Here is a 16416-nt window from a genome sequence, read left to right as displayed (position 1 = left end):
ACCCCTCCCTATGCAAGATGGCCACCATACTTCAGACCCTATCCTTCTAATCAACCCTACAACAGCCTCCTGTCTCCCTTCCTCTGTCCAATCCCACACTGTCGCCAAGCAGATCATTCTAAATCACAAATAAGACACACCACTCTCTGCCTTAAAATCCTGTACTGGCTCCCTACCCCCTGCAAGAGAGCCATCTGGACCCTGCAGCACAGCAAACACTCTGAGGTCTGGCCAGAGACTCACTCCCACCTCTCTCGACAGCAAACCTGCCGGCAGTTTCCTAGGGGGGTCGGGTGCTCCTGCCCCTGGGCCTCCCATGGGCTGCTCCCTCTGACTGAGCACGCTCCTTGTCTACCTCCCGTCTCAGCTGCCACCTCCCCAATCCACGGGGAAATTCAGTGAGGGCCAGGGGTCACAAGGTACTAGCTGACTTCTTTAAACATAAAGAATTCCCTGTAGTAATCATATTTAAACCAACTAAAGGTGACTTAAAATCTCAAAGCAGGTACAAATTCATTACTATACCCCAGAGGCATTCTAAGAAGAATCACGCTAATATAAACAACTTTTCAAGGGTAAATCACATGCTGATAGCCCCCAACTGCAATAAACGACAAGAAAAAAGATGTTTCGGAAATAAATTTACATGGAGTATATAAGTACCACAAACGATATTTGTATATTTAATAAAAATTTTTACATCACATTAAGTTATACGAGTAAAAGTAGAAATTGAAATTTCTGAATAAAACTTTCATATTGATGTTTCTGGTTCCTGAAACTTACCTATTTAACTTCAGAGTTATATTAAACCTGGTTGAAAAATAGTCAAGTTTTTGTAGTACCAATTTATAAGATAAAAATTATTTTAATCAAAGAAAAAAATGTTAGCTCTATATGTGGTAACTATTTATTACACTGACTCATTAATATTAAACTAATTGAGCAAAAATACAGTGTGAGGAGTTGGATTTTTCAATGCACACCCGACCACACATTTTCTGTATGTGCAATTACCTAACGTTATTTCCTTCCGTGGAAGTCGGTCTTGGGAGAGGAGAGAACGTTCTCACTCAGACTGCACAGGCTTACCTGTCGCTCAGCTGAATTACAGCACTGTGCACCAGCTTTATCCTCCCTCCAGGTATCAGACCTAAAAATAGGAAAACCATAAATAAATGCACCTCTTAATACAAGTTAAACCAAAATCTAATCACAGTTGCCTGGAATCATTTCTCATTGCTTAAACATCTGTGTTAGGAAATGACACCAAATCGTGGGCCCATAAAGAGTGTTCCCTCCCTAATGCAGGCGAGGTTCGTGTAAACTGCCCTATGAGAAAAGGACTGTGGAACCAATCAAGAAGCCTTTACATTTTTAGATCTGATAAAATAAAAAAATGGCAGTACACTAAGCAAAACAAAACCAAAACCCCTTAAGTTCCCAACAGGAATAGTTTGCTGTAAATGCCCACTGATGGTCTTATGCTCATCAGAAAACACCGAGGACCTCCCTCCTACAAAGGCAGAGGCACACCCGGCGGTCACCCGCTCCTCGGTGCTGGTACCCCCTTCCCTGGACTCCCGAAGCACTTATGGCCACAGCTCTGACCTCTCTGCCATTCACTGACTTTGCCTCCTGTGTCTGCCCCCAATATCCTCCTCCTTTTTTTGTAATTACCGCAAAGGAGGGAACTAAAAATTTATGCATACTGAAACCCAAATTCTGGGCAAGGTACTGCCTAGACCCTTGGGAGTATAGAGACCCTAACCCTACAGACAAATTCAACTTGCAGGAAGTGTGACTGATTATAGTGACGGGCTCTGTCAAGGTTACAACTCTGATAGGAGAATATTCTATGTTGTCACAGACTTGAGACTGCCCTCGTTTTCCCCAGCACACTGTCCTCCTGCAGGAACTCCAGTGCTGAAAGTCTCGGCCCAAATGTTATGGCCTCCCCTGGGAAGTCTTCCTGCCCTGGCTCCACAGCCCTTACTAAGCACATCTTCTGAAGTAGCGGTCACATCACCGATGGCCATGGCTGGTGTGTCAACCTCCCCATATAAGACAACACTCCCTGGGGCAGAGCCAGCATCCTGTCACCTTGCTCCCCTGGCACCCAAGACAGGGCCCAGTTTGTTGAGAACCCTTCATCGATGGTGAGTGATTAGCTGTAGCCGTGATTTGAGTTAGCACTCATGTAACACACACACACCTCAAACGCTCCCACGGGCATTTAATGGTCGTGCTCTTCCAGCACCGACTACTGGTATGAGTGTCAGCCCCTCTTTTCCCAAAAGCAAAGCTGAAACATGGTCAGAGTTTGGGTAAGTGGTCCTATAGATAAAAGGAGTTTTTATATAACAACACTTAACGATGAAATACACACTGCCCTATAATAACTTCTGTGACTATTCCATATTACTACAAAGCATTTTTATGCAAAATGATTTCATCTCCACAGGCAGATTATGAACTAACTGTGGACAGAGACTTTCTAACTCCTCACCACCATCCAAAATTCCTAAAAAATGGCCTGGTCATGGCTCAAGTGAGCAACACAGGCAGCCTGAAGATGCGCTCGAAGGCTGCAACATCCTTGGGTCCAGGGCATCAGCCTGGGTGAGGGCAGGGTCAGCCCTGAGCCCAACTCTGAGTCCGGCCCCACCATCAAGCCACACTGAGGAGGGGTGAGCACCTCCCACGCTGTCCTGCTCTAGCAACCCAAGAGTCTATGAGCCCCCCAAAGGCTCAATACAGACTCAGTATGATGGCTTTGTAAGAAGCAGAGAGGAAGCTATAAGAAAACAGTGAGAAAATAGTTACTCTGCCTCAAAAATGTTTACACGTGAAATCAGTGAGATAATTCAGCCCTGTTTTCATTAAAGTTAGAGTCCACAGTACTTCCGAGCACTGTCTCTGACATTCAGCACGAAGCACGCAGCCCTTGCTCCATGGACACAAAGTGCCCCATCTCTAACCCTCTGGTTTCCAGACGGCAGGAACAAGTGTCAGCCGGGCACACCCCTCACACACACAGGGTGAACGGGGCTGGCCCCTGGAAAGTAAGCAGTTGAACTAATGATGTGAGGACAGAGTCAGGGAGTGCCAGACCCAAGGAACAGACTCAAGAGTCCACCATGCCCAGGCCTCGCGGGAGCGAAGCACTGGACACCACGGCATCGCAAAGTGCTCGAGCTGACTCACACTTCTGAGATGGAGCAGGGACGGGACTCCAGTCCCTCATCCAGAAGTCCTCACACGCCACCGTCACCCAGTTTTCTAGCCCTGCTTACAGGTGCTGCCAGAAACTAAGCCAGACACCAGAAGCCACAAGCCCCCAATAAGCAAGCCCCCAAGACCCAGTTTTTGACCAGTTTACTACAGTTCAGACACCCTCCAGCATCTAAAAGGGAAGTTCGGCTGTGAGAACCAGACCAAACCGGTCTGAGCCAAGATGGACCACAGTGCTGACCCTTCACCAGCTTTCCCTCTCATTATCATACTAAAAATCACACCCGGGTGTGGGGATTTAACATGCTAGCTAATTAGACATGTAGCGTATGAAGGAGCATGAAGAAGCATGACCGCTAAGTGTGCCAGCCCCCAAAAAATCCCTGCTCTACATCTTTAGACATCACCCTTTTCCCACCAAAGTTTCTTTAAAGCTCTCACCAACCCCTCCTGGGGAGGCAGCCTGAGGACTCCCTTTATGCATCCCCCTAGTGCTGGGGCACAAGCCCCAGCAAAGCCCTGCCTGGAACCCCCTTTGGGCCTCTTGTCAATTTCTATTGCTTAGCACGCCCAGGGCCATTCAGTAAACACTTGCACTCCCCCCGACGTGCGAGGCCGTGGCAGGCCTCTGCCAACTCCAACCTCAGAGAGGCCCCGGAGTCCGACCAAGGGAAGACCACCCACAATGAACATGCGTTCAAGCGCTCAGACTCCTGAGTGCATGGAAGGAACACAGAGAAGAGAATGGCACACAGACAGAAGCAGAACTTATTAACCCTTCCTGAAATGAAAACATCATCAGCTGGAAGGAGTATTACTGAATCACTCGGACGTGTCTATTCAGCAGTTGATTACCGTTATACAATATAGAACGTTAACGTTCATTTTTCAGGCAGCTACTCACTTATTTTTCAAAGTGGTTGTCAGTATCTTTAATCTCTATTCACCCTAGAAAACATAGACTAAGTTAACTTTTTTTATTTAATAGTTACCTAAGTCACTTACTGAGCCTGCAATATCTGCCTTTGGTAATTCAACAACCACCTAAAAACAGAATATTGAAATGAGTATTAATGCATGTCAGGGATATACCAGGACACAATCTAAGCAAAGTGCAGTTCTAATTAAGATAGCATTCTATATTCAGTACTAAAAATATAACTGCTCCAGAAAAAAGACTGATCATTAACTTCAGAATTAGTATTTTAAATGTTATGAATCCCTTTCCTTGACCTCTTTTCACATCTCGTCACTCAAACTGGCCGGTGGCCAGAGCCTCAGGGCGTCCTCTGAGAGCGCCCCAAGAATGCATCCCCAGCGCCCTCCCCTCACTCCCCCAGGAAGTCCTGCAGGAGCCTCCGAGTCAGTCCAGTATCGCCCTCTCGGTGCTTGCGTCTTAGCCAAGCATATCATCGTCCGACCACCAGGCACGTATGAGTGCCTGGACTACCACAGAACTGGCAGGTCCGAGAGCCCATGCATTCAGTCGGCGCTGCCCCGTGTGTGAGCACCTGGGCACATCCTACTCACCCACACATTGAGAACCCCACTTTCATCCAGGGAAGCAATGTGGAATGACAAACCTGACATTTCTAGTAAAAACAGAAACAAGAAATGGCTTGTGAACAAAGAAACCACATTGTATAACTTGATTGAAGGATTTCACAGAAGTGAAAGATCACATACCTTCTTGAGTAGAAAAGGGGGAAAGCACAAAACTCTGTTTTTTGTAGACAGATGTGGAGATGGGTTCTATGGCTTGAACAGGACTGCGGTGGTTTACGGAAGTCAGGATACCATCTAAGGTTTAAAGCACACAGGACCACACGTGAAGAAGTCACAGAAGCACAACTAATGTCACGCGGGGACCCATCCTCCCCAAACACCACAAAACCAATATGGACCCCAAATAAAATGATGTGTGATCACAGCTTTCAGCATTACTGTGAAACGGAGATCATGGACCTCAAAACACCTGTAAGGAGAGAGAGAAGTACTCATTCCAACAAGGCTATAGGCACGGAGGGCAGGGGTGAGGTCAAGACTCTCCATGGCACGAGGGAGTCAAAGGCCCAACAGAAACCAGGCAAAAGCGCCCTGAGAGCAAACCCAGCTTCCCGGGCAGGGCCTGGTGGGCCACTCACCAGCTACAGGGATGGACAGGCTGCAAAGTGAAGCCAGACAGGGCAGGGCACGGCAGCACACGGAGCAGGGACACTCGCCTGCCCCACCCAGGAAAGAAACGACATTTCACAAACTAACAGAATAAAGCTCCTCTGACCTAGAATAGCCATCTATAAAAAGTCCAAGAACAGGAAAAAAAAAATCGACAAACTCCATACAAAACTGCTATAAGAAGAAAATACAAAATGCAAATCAAAGGATGTGAGATAAAAATTCTCCTGCCCCAAACAAGCACTTAGCAGAAGCCCAGAACTCACCACCCTAGACTGTGTCACATCTCTTCAAAAAGCACTTGGAAATGTACTTCAAGCAAGCAAGCAAAAACAACACCTGAAATCAGAAACCCAGGACAGACATGGAGAGAAAACAGCAAGAAACAAAATGAGAGTGGGGGCTGAACCCTGAGAAAAACCAGTGAAGAGCAGACAAGACTCTAGTTCGAGCTTGAGGAGCAAGCACTGAGGGCGGCCCAGGTACTGGGCAGGGGGCACGCTGGGAGGAGAGTTGTGCAGTGCAGGGGTGGGGGGAGGGGGTGCTGTACACTGCAGGGGGGCTGCACACTGGTGAGCCACCCTGGGGAGGGGCACACAATGGGGGGCCACACTGAGGGTGGCCTGCAGATGGAGGGCACTGGGGGGGTCCACTGGAAGGGCCTGTAGGGGGAAGATGCTGGTGGGGGTGTGTGCAGGGGCTGGGTCAGAAGCTCCCTGGCTCACTCCCCGCTGGGAGCTTAGTGAAACCTGAATGGTCCCAGTGACAACATTCAGCGGCAAAAAAAAATGAAGGAGGTGTTTGAATGGAGTCACTTATCTATATATGTACAGTTTAAAAACTTAACAGTTCCAGTGTTCTGAATATGGTGGTGAACTCAAACATTAATTAGTATATCAGGAGCAATTAGAAAATGCACATTTTTAAAAGCTATCTTTTGGGAGGTGCCTGGGTGGCTCAGTCGTTAAGCGTCTGCCTTTGGCTCAGGTCATGATCTCAGGGTCCTGGGATCGAGCCCCACGTCAGGCTCCCTGCTCAGCAGGGAGTCTGCTTCTCCCTCTCCCTCTGTGATCTCTCTCCCTCTCTCAAATAAATAAATAAAACCTCTTTAAAAAAAAAGCTGTCTCTGTAATAGCATCAAACCGATAAGGTACCTATAAACTCATACATTCTCAACAACAGCAACACTGCCCCAAGGAGGCAAAGGTTGTTTGTTAGGGGACAAAAAACCTTTTTGTATGCATTGTGAAAATTAATAAAGGGAAACCTCACTACAGTGGAGGTGGGAGGCTAGATGGGGAGCCCAGCACTCAGTGCCCGTCACAAAAACTGTCAGTTAGAAACCCCAACATCAGAACACTCCACAGGACAGAATCACCAGGGAAAGATGTTCACTGCGTCCCCAGCAGCTCAGCCAGTGAGAAACCTCATCACCTGGAACCCTGCTTTTTTCCAGTGGACCTTTCTTCAAAACAACCCCCCCCCAACTTCCTCCTTCTCCAAGCAGTACCGTCCCTGTGTCCTGTGTTTCTTGCACTTGCCTAGATCTGCCATAGCGTGCTTATGTGGATTGCAACCCTCTGCCATACCCAAATAAATCCATCTTTTGCTGGTACAATAACTGGGAGTTTTAAGGCTAACAGTATAAAACACAGTTATGCATATAGTACATACACAGATACGCAACATATGTGTGATATCAAAGTCTCACGGAGGAAGACCAGAAACAGAAAGTTCAAAACCCCACTTGGTTAAGAAATGAGAAGATGAGCCACAGCCTGGGAAAAAATACTGGCAAAACACACATCTGATAAAGGACTGTTATTCAAAATATAAAAAAAAAAAAAAACCCCTCTTATAACCCAACAAGGCAATATATCACTTGTAGAAATGTGCAAAACGTGAACAGACACCTCCCCAAAGAAGACACACGGTGGCAAAAAAAATGGTGCGGGGAGCTTTGGGAGCACCCAGGTGGCACAGTCCGTCGAGCGTCCGGCTCTTGACTTGGGCTCGGGTCACGATCCCCGGCCGCAGGGTCAAGCCCTGCGTCAGGCTCTGTGCTCAGCAGAGTCTACTTGAGATTTTCTCTTCCTCTCCCCGCACCTCATGCATGCTCTCTCTCTCTAATAATTTTTTTCTAAAAAGCCTATGAAGAGATTCTGCACATCATATGTCATCAGGAAATGCACATTAACACCATAATGAGACACCACTACACACCTATCAGAACGGCTAAAAGGCTGGTGCTACCACGTGCTGGTGAGATACAGAGCACCAGGAGCTCATACTTCGCTGGGACTGCAAAATGGTCCAAGCGCTGATACAGGCCCTTTGATGCAGGCTCTATTCACAGTCGCCAACAACTGGAATTAACCACATGCTCACCACCTGGTGGACGGGTAAACAACATGGTGCACACATTTGAGGGACGAGCTGCTGGTGCACGCAGCAGCACAAGGAGCTGTAAATGCAAAATGCTAAGTGAAAGAAGCCAGGCTCAACGGTCTACATTCTGTAGGATTCCATTCATTTGACATCGGGAAAAAGTAAAACTGTGGAGACAGAAAACCTATTAGTGGCTGGTGGGAAAGGAGAGACAGGAAACCAAGTGTGTGTTGGGCACAGGGGCTCCTGGGCAGGAATGGAGAGAAAGACAGAGTGGAGCCAATGGGGTCTGAGGGCAGGCCCCGCCACAAAGTCAGTGTGACCAGGGACAAGCTCCTCCTCTCCCTGAGCAGCAGGGAAGTAGGCCAAGATAGGCATTAGACAACCAATGTCTACAAAGCACTGAGGAAGCCCCAGAACACATACCCACCAAGGGGTGGGGGTTGTGGCTGCTGTGGTTGTGGAGGCTGGTTTGGCGGTTGTCATGGTTGTTGGCTAAGGCTGCAGTTTGTGGTTGTTTGGTCGTGGCTGCTGTGGTTGCGGTGGTTGTGGCGGTTGTTGCGGTTGCTGTGGCTGTGGCGGTTGTGGTGGTTGCTGTGGCTGTGGTGGGTGGTTGTAGCCGTGAGTGGTTGTGGCTACGTGACTGTGGCTACAATGGCATGGCAGGAAGGATTCACATTAAAGATCCTGGCAGGTGCAGATGTTCAGGGTCTTTTCATCCCCCAAGAAGTGAATCATTTTCTGTCTATTTCAAGCATTCGTGGGGTTAACTACGCCGTGGAACACACACGTACCAATATGCCTTAAGCTAATTTAAAACTAAAAGTTATTTCACTGAGGATTTGAAATCCAGAAATTTAACAAGAAAGAGCATTCTAATCATTGTTGGCCATGAGCTGAGCACCACCTGGGTAGATTTTTGACTTCACTATTCCTCAAATGCCTCTTTTGTTCATAGGTCAGACCCCATCCTGGGGTAATCTGAAGGAATAAATGCAAAGACGCTGCAGATGTTCCTCAACTCTGTTATGACTTTTCTAGAAGACACCGGATGGGCAGGTGGGGGTCACTGACCAGTAGAAAACGTTGCTGTCCTGAAGGTCCAGAAGCAATTGCCCAGCTTCACATAATGATGTATTCTAGAGTCTTCTCGTAGGTCCCACACAAGGACCGAGCCGTGCACTGTCCCAGCAAACAGTAAAAAGGCTTTAAAAGGGCTAAAGCAGCAACATGTGACCTGGAATGACAAACACAGGAAGCTGGAGACTGAAAACGTGAGGCCGTGGTCATGGGAGCACCAAGCTTCCCCATGTCCCACACTGTCCCTGGGAACCCCCCACCGGGAAGTAAGCAGGCGCAAGTCAGCATCTGCTCCAAGTGGAGAGCAGGGAGGACGAGCCACTGCAGGACCGGCGTTCACAAACACGGGTGCCTCGCACACAGCTGGGCACACAGAGTGTGCTCCACAGCCCCTCCGTTCAACCCCAGTCGCCAGGCCCAGAATGGCAATGCCATGCTCTGTCATTTTATTTACATCCTATACCACAAAACCTGTGAAAGTTATTCTTCTCAACCGCCTTGGTGAAAATCAGTGACTTTGAGATCAAGGAGCATATGTACTTTCCCAATCCAAAAGGAAGCAAACCTAAAAGGACAACTCTCCCACTGTACCTGTTAATGAGGGGCTAGGAGAAGCACAAGAGAGGGCTCTGAAAACCTCCACGCTGCTAAGACACCCCTAAAATATCCATGACTCAAATATTGCAAGCCAAAAAGGGACACTTCTCGGGTCCCAGAGACATGCCAAGGGTGGCCAACATCTTTATGAAGTCTATAGCTACACGGATACCTACTCAACCCCAGTGGACCTATAAGGCTGTGATAACCCCAGATTTCTTCAGTCTGAGTTGCTCTTTGAAATAAGAATTTCTAGAGTCAAAGTAGACACGCGCATGTGTCCCATCACACCTGCATATAGCTGAGGGCGGCCGGGAAGGGAAAGAAATGGCCATCCACCTGCACCTGCCCCTCCCACTGCCTGCCCTTCCTCTCAGGAAGCCTATGGCTCTCCCGGGGCCGTACCTTCGACTCACATATCAGGACCTTCTGAGGCCCCGAAGGCTGCCAGATATCCCACACGCACAGCACATATCTGCAGTCCAGCACAGGGGCGGCCGCGGCTCCAGGCGGCCCGTGCACAGACACCACCGTCTGTCTCTGCACCTGAGAGGCACATAAGCACGACACTTTTCGATCTGGGGGTAAAAATGAGAGAAGTGTTTCTGCATGTTAGTGTTTGCCGGAATCCATGTTAAATGAACACACAAGGATATTCAAATAAGGGCGCCTGGGTGGCTCAGTCAGCTGAATGTCTGCCTTCGGCTCCGGTCATGATCCCAGGGTCCTGGGATCGAGCCCCGCGTCGGGCTCCCTGCTCCGCGGGGAGCCTGCTTCTCCCTCTGCCTGTACCCTTCCCCTTCCCCCTGCTCATTCTCTTTCACTCTCTCAAATAAGTAAATATTTTTTTAAATATTCAAATAAATTTCTGCTTAATGAAGAAGTAAAGTCCTTTCAGAGCTGCCTGGGCCTGAGGTCTGGGTTTCAACAGGTGGCCACTGCTCCTCCTGAGAAAGGCCCAAGCGGGCCCCATGGTTTTCCTGATGTTCGGCATACGCCGCGCCTCGTCTGCAAGCTACTCTCAGAGAACCAAGTTGCCTGGACGCGATCTGGAGTCAGGCCACGCAAGGGGTCCCTTTCGTGCCTCACTGAGCCCCTCAGAGCCTGTGGTTTTCACACAGCGAGGCCTTCTCCCTCAGGAGCCAAGAGCGCCAGCCCTGACACTTCCTCTCCTCAGAACTCACCCGTCTGACACACTGCACATTCACTTTCCCAGTTACCAGGAGGGCAGGACTTCTGTCCACTCGACCCAAAGAAACAGCAGGCCAGCATTGGCTGCATCGTTCTTTGGTGTGTGTCTGAACAGTGAGGATGGCACCACACAGATCCGTGAAGATCACAGACTGGGGTGTAATGTGACCAGGTCCCAGGTCCACAGGTGAGACCAACTCCTCACTCGGTCAGATAACCTGCCATCTAATCTCATTTTCCTTCTGTTACCTCAAAATTCATGTCACTGAAGGGGTGCCTAGATGGCTCACGAGGCTGAGCGTCCGACTCTTGGTCTTGGCTCAGGTCGTTATCTCAGGGCCTTGAGATGGAGCCCCACATCAGGCTCCGCACTGGGCATGGAACCTGCTTCAGATTCTCCTTCTCCCTCTGCCCTCCCTACCACCCCGCTCTCTCTCTCTCAAAAAATAAGTTCATGTTACTGGAACACAAAACAAACTAACGAGAGAAACCTGCACACTGTTCACTGGGGGAACTCATGCCTACCACAGCCAAGGGCCCCGTGTTGTAAGAACATACGTGCATTGTGTTTCTCACAAAGGATTCTAGATGCATGTATATAACCCAAGCTCCCTCGGTTTTGTAAGCTGTGTTACTCATCAGCTCCTGGAGCAAAGTGTGTCTTTAACTCCCATTTCTTGGGGTGAGGTGGGCTGTGGGAGTGTGAGCGTGCAGGTTTTGAACACTCTAGATACAATGATTTACTATTTTTCTAATAGGGTAACTCTTACCTTTTAAAAATGAAAACTCTCACAGAACATGCGTTTTTTTTTTTTTTTAAACTAGTAATGCCATTTCTGTTCGTGGTAAATGAAAAGGGACATATGTGAATATAAATCTCTAGAGAGCAGGCAGGACAGAAGAAACATCTAGAGGAAATGGCACCAACGCCTGGCTCCCCACAGGCCCAGGATGCTGGACGAGCCGGCCACTGGGCCCCCGGAGCAGACCGAGGCAGCTGTAGAATCTTTTCCTCCCAGTACCACAACAGGCCTTTACTGAGTCCAATCATAATACTGTCAGACTGGCATGCTCTCACTACAGGATTTCATTTACTGTCAGGTAAAGCCCTGAATATATTTTTATTCTTTCTACAAGTGCACTGTCTGTTTCTTTGTACATACAGTACAAGAAACAAATTATTTCAGAAACTAACAAAAATACTCTTCCTTTCCCTCCGACACAGACCAGGACAGACTGCAGCCACTACCTCACCAGCTGGAACAAGGCAAAGAGATGACCAGCTGAAGAAACATCAATTTGACCATGTGAACGCACTCTGCTTAAAGCAACTTAAACGCTCACACATGTATGCAGCAGCTCAGCCGGGGTGCTCTGGGACCAGCTGAGGTCTGAGGATGAGGACCCATGGGAAGAGCAGCTACTCACACTGCGTTCACGGAGCACCCCCTCACGTGGCCCCCCGGGGCCCCCACTCCAAGGAACCAAGAGAAACCGAGTAACAGACCGGAAGAAACGGGATTTAAAACACACACACAAAACCTCCGCTTCCACTCATTTAAATTATGGCTCACCCCCTCCATCACCTGGGGCCAGTGTTCATGTGAGTCTAACGCAGTTTCCTTTTTAGAAGAAAACCGACTTTGCATTTCAGAGTTCTGCAGATGATGAATCTCTGTTCTGTATTCAGTAAACCCCATGACATTAACACAAGATGCAACAGTAAAGATCATTCTTTCAACATAAATGCTCGCTACGAGATTTCAACACACTTCAAGGCTAGCCCTTACTCTGAAGGAACGGCAGGCTGGTATTCAGCTGAGAGGAGTTGTCACTGATATGCAGGGTGCTGTCCTGTGTCCTGGGGCCCCAGCTGGGTTCGGCTCCCACACGATCCTCTTCAAGCAAAACCGCAATCACCTTTCAAAGACAATGAGCAGTCCTTCATAAGATTTCAAATATATTCACTTTTATAAGAACAAAACAAAACACACAAATCATTACCTATCACATTTCTGAAAATAACTGCTTAACTCCAAGACATCACAGAAACAAACAGAACAAAATTATATTGTTCTCTCTGCACAATAATAGAAACAAACAGGTAAAGTTCCATTAACATAAACTCCACAGGACAGTCATTGTTTAAACACTTTTCTAAAAATAACAGGAGGAGGAAAACAGCGGACCACCCCAGTTTTCTTGACTAAAGAAGGGGTATAAAAATATGTCAGGCATATACACACCACTACTGTCTTTCTCATGGGGCCACAGTGAAGACAGAATGGGCAGTACTGTCACTGAAATGGCTCTAACAGGGTCATGTTTAGGGTGATGATGGGAAAGGGGACACACGGCAGAACCAGGAGAAACATCCACCGCAGAAATGGGACCGGCGTGGGAGGTCGGGCTGCAGAAGACAAAGGAGAGCTGGGAGGTTAGGGTCAGCCCAGACCCAGCCAGGCCGACTCTGGCCTCACTCATTCCTACTCCAGCCCCACCTCCCTTCTCACCCTGTACCCAAGGGCTCTCTCCTCGTAGCTCCTCATGAACTGACCCTAAAAGAGAAGCTGATTAAGTTTAAAATTACGTGAAAGTATGATCTATCTCATGAAGCACAGACTCTCCCCTAACACAGCACGCGGGGAGGAAGGAACCACCGTGTGTCCAGAATGCAGACGGGGAAACAGGTGGACTCCAAACCCACACGTCAGGGCCCACGTTTACCACACTGGCCGCTCCCATAAAGACACAGGAGACAACTGAGAGCACGTGAGCGACTTCACTCTCAATAGTTTTAAGGGTCCTTTTGAGAGACTCACCCTGAAACGTGGAGGGGCTGACAGAAATAGCTGGAGGTGGATGTGGGGTGAGGCCATCAGCCATGAGTTGATAACCAGCAGTGTACATGGGGGTCAACAGACCATTCCCATCATCTTTGTATGTATTTTGTAAATTTCCTCAGTTAAAACTCATGAATTTATTAATTTCGGATAGCCTAGTGTATGCCTGCCTTCACAACGTAGTATGTCTGTTTTTTAGTCTATATTTATGTTAAAATGTAAGAAACCGGTATTAAAGTATGGACTCCAAGTACACAGCCAGCCTTGTGGTGACACACATCACACGGGGGCCCAGTGAGCACGTACCTGGCACGCCGCCCGGAGGAAGCTGGACAGCCTGGGTGTGTCGACCTTCGGTGCAGCGGCCACATCACAGGGATCTCCACTCATGCTCCCTAAAGAGAGCAGGCTGCACTGAACCAACCAAGTGGACCCTAAACTTCATGTCTTACACACCTTAGGATTCAAAGAGTTGTTACAAACTTTTCCCTGGAAGGAAAAGTCAGAGAATTTTACGTTGTATTCTCTAGATCTACCACGATTTTTTCAAGAACAACTGCACCTTGTTTTATGGAAGGTCTGTACAGAGAATCCTACTTACGTACACTAAGGGAAATAGTTAAAGGCATCAATTTAATCACTTTGTAAGTGTTTGGGTATCTTCTTTTCCTAGGGGGAAGCTTACCTGAGGAAAGGCAGCAGTAGAACCCTGGCCACACAGGGTAAGTCCTGTGAGTAAAAATCAACTAGGAAGGCAACCGGCCTCAAGCATGGCAGCGTGCATTCTCTTGGCCTTCCATCCAACACTCAGACAACATGTCTGGAAACCGAACCTCCTATATGAAATTCTCTATTAATGAGAACAGGCCCATTTGAAAGCACTTGTTTAGAATATGGACTCTCCCTCTGTTTAGGAATAAAAGTGTTATCAACCCTGGTCAAGGCCCACCCTGGGCCTTTAGTTCAGTGCTAATGTTAGTGGTTCCCAAAAGCTAGTCTGCTCTTGCGAAGAATACTGGTGTCTCCCTAGTCACACATTAACAACCACACTGGAAGAAACGGTACAGGAAGAAATGACAGGAAAGGGAATAAACACAACACCAAAAATAACGTCAAGACACTGCCCTCAGTGCTCAAGAGCAAAGGCCTGCTCACCCCCTGACACGGCCGTGCCCTCTCCGGGGTGCTGGGTCCACACCCCTCTGGTCTCTATCTCTTCAGTCTGGATGTCTCTGTCAACGTTATCTTCATTGTACTGAACATATGCCTTAAAAAAGAGAGAGAGAGGCTGGAATTAGCACTGGGTCTCAACTCCAGAGCAATTTCTCATCACTGGAAAGAAAAAAACAAAAGTTTTTAAAGTCAATAGTGAGTATTCTTGCTTTTGTCAAAGGTATTGTGGTAGAAATAACAATCGTGCAAAGACCACTTGTGTCTTAAATGTTGATACATACAGGCCTAATTTTTGAAGGTATTTTCAAAAACTCACATTAAACTGTTAGGTAAAAATTGGACAGAAGTGGAAGGAGACCCTGAGGCAGAGTCCTAAGTCCCAGAAGGGGAGTGATAGAGTCAGGAGCTGGAGGTGAGGACGGTGGTTTTAAAAAGCTATGCATTAAAAGCCTGGAGCTCAGCATCCTGACCTTGGGGCTGACGGGTCAAAAGCCACAGGTGTGGAGCATGGGCCCTCCTCCACCTCTGCCCCAGGGAAACCCCTAGACTCTACAGGATGCGTTTGCTTTGCGGGTACAGTCCCACCCTAGGAGAAAGGCCCCCAGGATGTTCCAGTTCAACCTTGTTAGGGGCAAAAACTCCCCATCCCAACCTGTGGGAGAAGTTTCCCAAAGGACTGAAAGCACCTCCATTAGACACAGCTCCTCCCAGCCCAGAGAGACCCAATAACATCCAATCCCAAAACAACCTAGCCCCCTCTCCACCTTCAGAGTGTCCTTCTGCTTTAACACACTGCTTTGTGCTTGCTGCTTTCCTTCTGGCAGTCTTTATTCAAACATGGATCCCCACAGAAATCTTCTCATTCACATAATACAGAAACTCCCTCATCCCTGACAAAACAATTTAGCTTTGGTTTGAAAATACTGCCACCTAGTCCACCAACTTCCTATTCTCCCAGAACATACTCTGTCTTTGCAAACCAAACACAACTTTTTTTATTTCGAAAAATTTATAAACTTTTATTTATGCTTCAGTAAAGATAAATGTGTTACTAATAGCTTTGAGATGAGCAGGTAACCTACTGAAGGATGGAGGGAGCCAGCTGTGAAGCCAAGACTAATCTGTCAGCTTTCTGAGGTTTGCCTGTGCCCTTCTTCCTATGGAAAGAGTCTTACAGACGGAGTGTACCCAAGCACCTGTTGACCGATGACAGCATCAGGGACAGAAGAAAAAGGTTCAGAACCTTTACAACCTCGTTGGGAAGTTGGACAGTTACGAAACTCATGCTTACAATACTACAGGGGAGTACAAAGTGTGTGGTGTGGATGTAGTAAGTCTGGAGTAAGAAGAATTCAGTGGAAGCCATGAGGAAGGGATTCACCTAAGGAACGGGCGTGGACACTGAGGACTTTCGGCAGGTAGAGGAGAGGAGGAAAGCAAGGTAACAGAGAGGCATGCGGGGATGGCGAGTTAAGGGAGGAGGGGGGGTGGAATGCAACAGATGGGACCATGGGCAACGGATCCAAACATAACATTCTGCTTGACTTTTTTTTAAAAAAAGACTTTATTTATTTGCTAGAGGGAGAGAGTGTGGGCGACAGAGATTGAGCGAGAGCACAAGCAGGGGGAGCGGCAGAGGCACAGGGAGAAGCAGGCTCCCCGCGGAGCAGGGAGCCCGATGTGGGGCTCGATCCCAGGACCTGGGACCATGACCTGAGCCGAAGGCAGACGCTTA

At 48.1% G+C, this 16416-nt stretch overlaps 1 protein-coding gene across 9 annotated transcripts in view; it reads right to left on the bottom strand.

Annotated features, from left to right (window-relative positions):
* Nucleotides 1-16416, bottom strand: part of DYNC2I1 (dynein 2 intermediate chain 1) — an 85830-nt gene that overhangs the window by 33429 nt on the left and 35985 nt on the right. For 6 of the 9 annotated variants that reach the window (XM_088018655.1, XM_028092387.2, XM_028092383.2 and 3 more), the window contains exons 13-21: nucleotides 14664-14775; nucleotides 13815-13903; nucleotides 12456-12585; nucleotides 9880-10052; nucleotides 8872-9034; nucleotides 4921-5034; nucleotides 4765-4826; nucleotides 4227-4278; nucleotides 1093-1153 (exon numbers count right to left, since the gene is read on the bottom strand). In XM_088018655.1, coding sequence (XP_087874781.1) covers nucleotides 1093-1153; nucleotides 4227-4278; nucleotides 4765-4826; nucleotides 4921-5034; nucleotides 8872-9034; nucleotides 9880-10052; nucleotides 12456-12585; nucleotides 13815-13903; nucleotides 14664-14775 — 956 coding nt within the window. Of the gene's footprint in view, nucleotides 1-1017; nucleotides 1154-4226; nucleotides 4279-4764; nucleotides 4827-4920; nucleotides 5035-8871; nucleotides 9035-9879; nucleotides 10053-12455; nucleotides 12586-13814; nucleotides 13904-14663; nucleotides 14776-16416 lie in introns of those variants that run through there. The other 3 variants (XR_003607443.2, XR_003607442.2, XM_088018656.1) reach the window with 3 other exon arrangements.

This window comes from Eumetopias jubatus, unplaced genomic scaffold (genome assembly GCF_037043125.1).
Source record: "Eumetopias jubatus isolate StellerSeaLion01/CBP00866 unplaced genomic scaffold, mEumJub1_p1.0 scaffold_14, whole genome shotgun sequence".
Lineage (NCBI taxonomy): Eukaryota > Metazoa > Chordata > Mammalia > Carnivora > Otariidae > Eumetopias > Eumetopias jubatus.
This window is presented reverse-complemented; position numbering and strand designations above follow the sequence as displayed.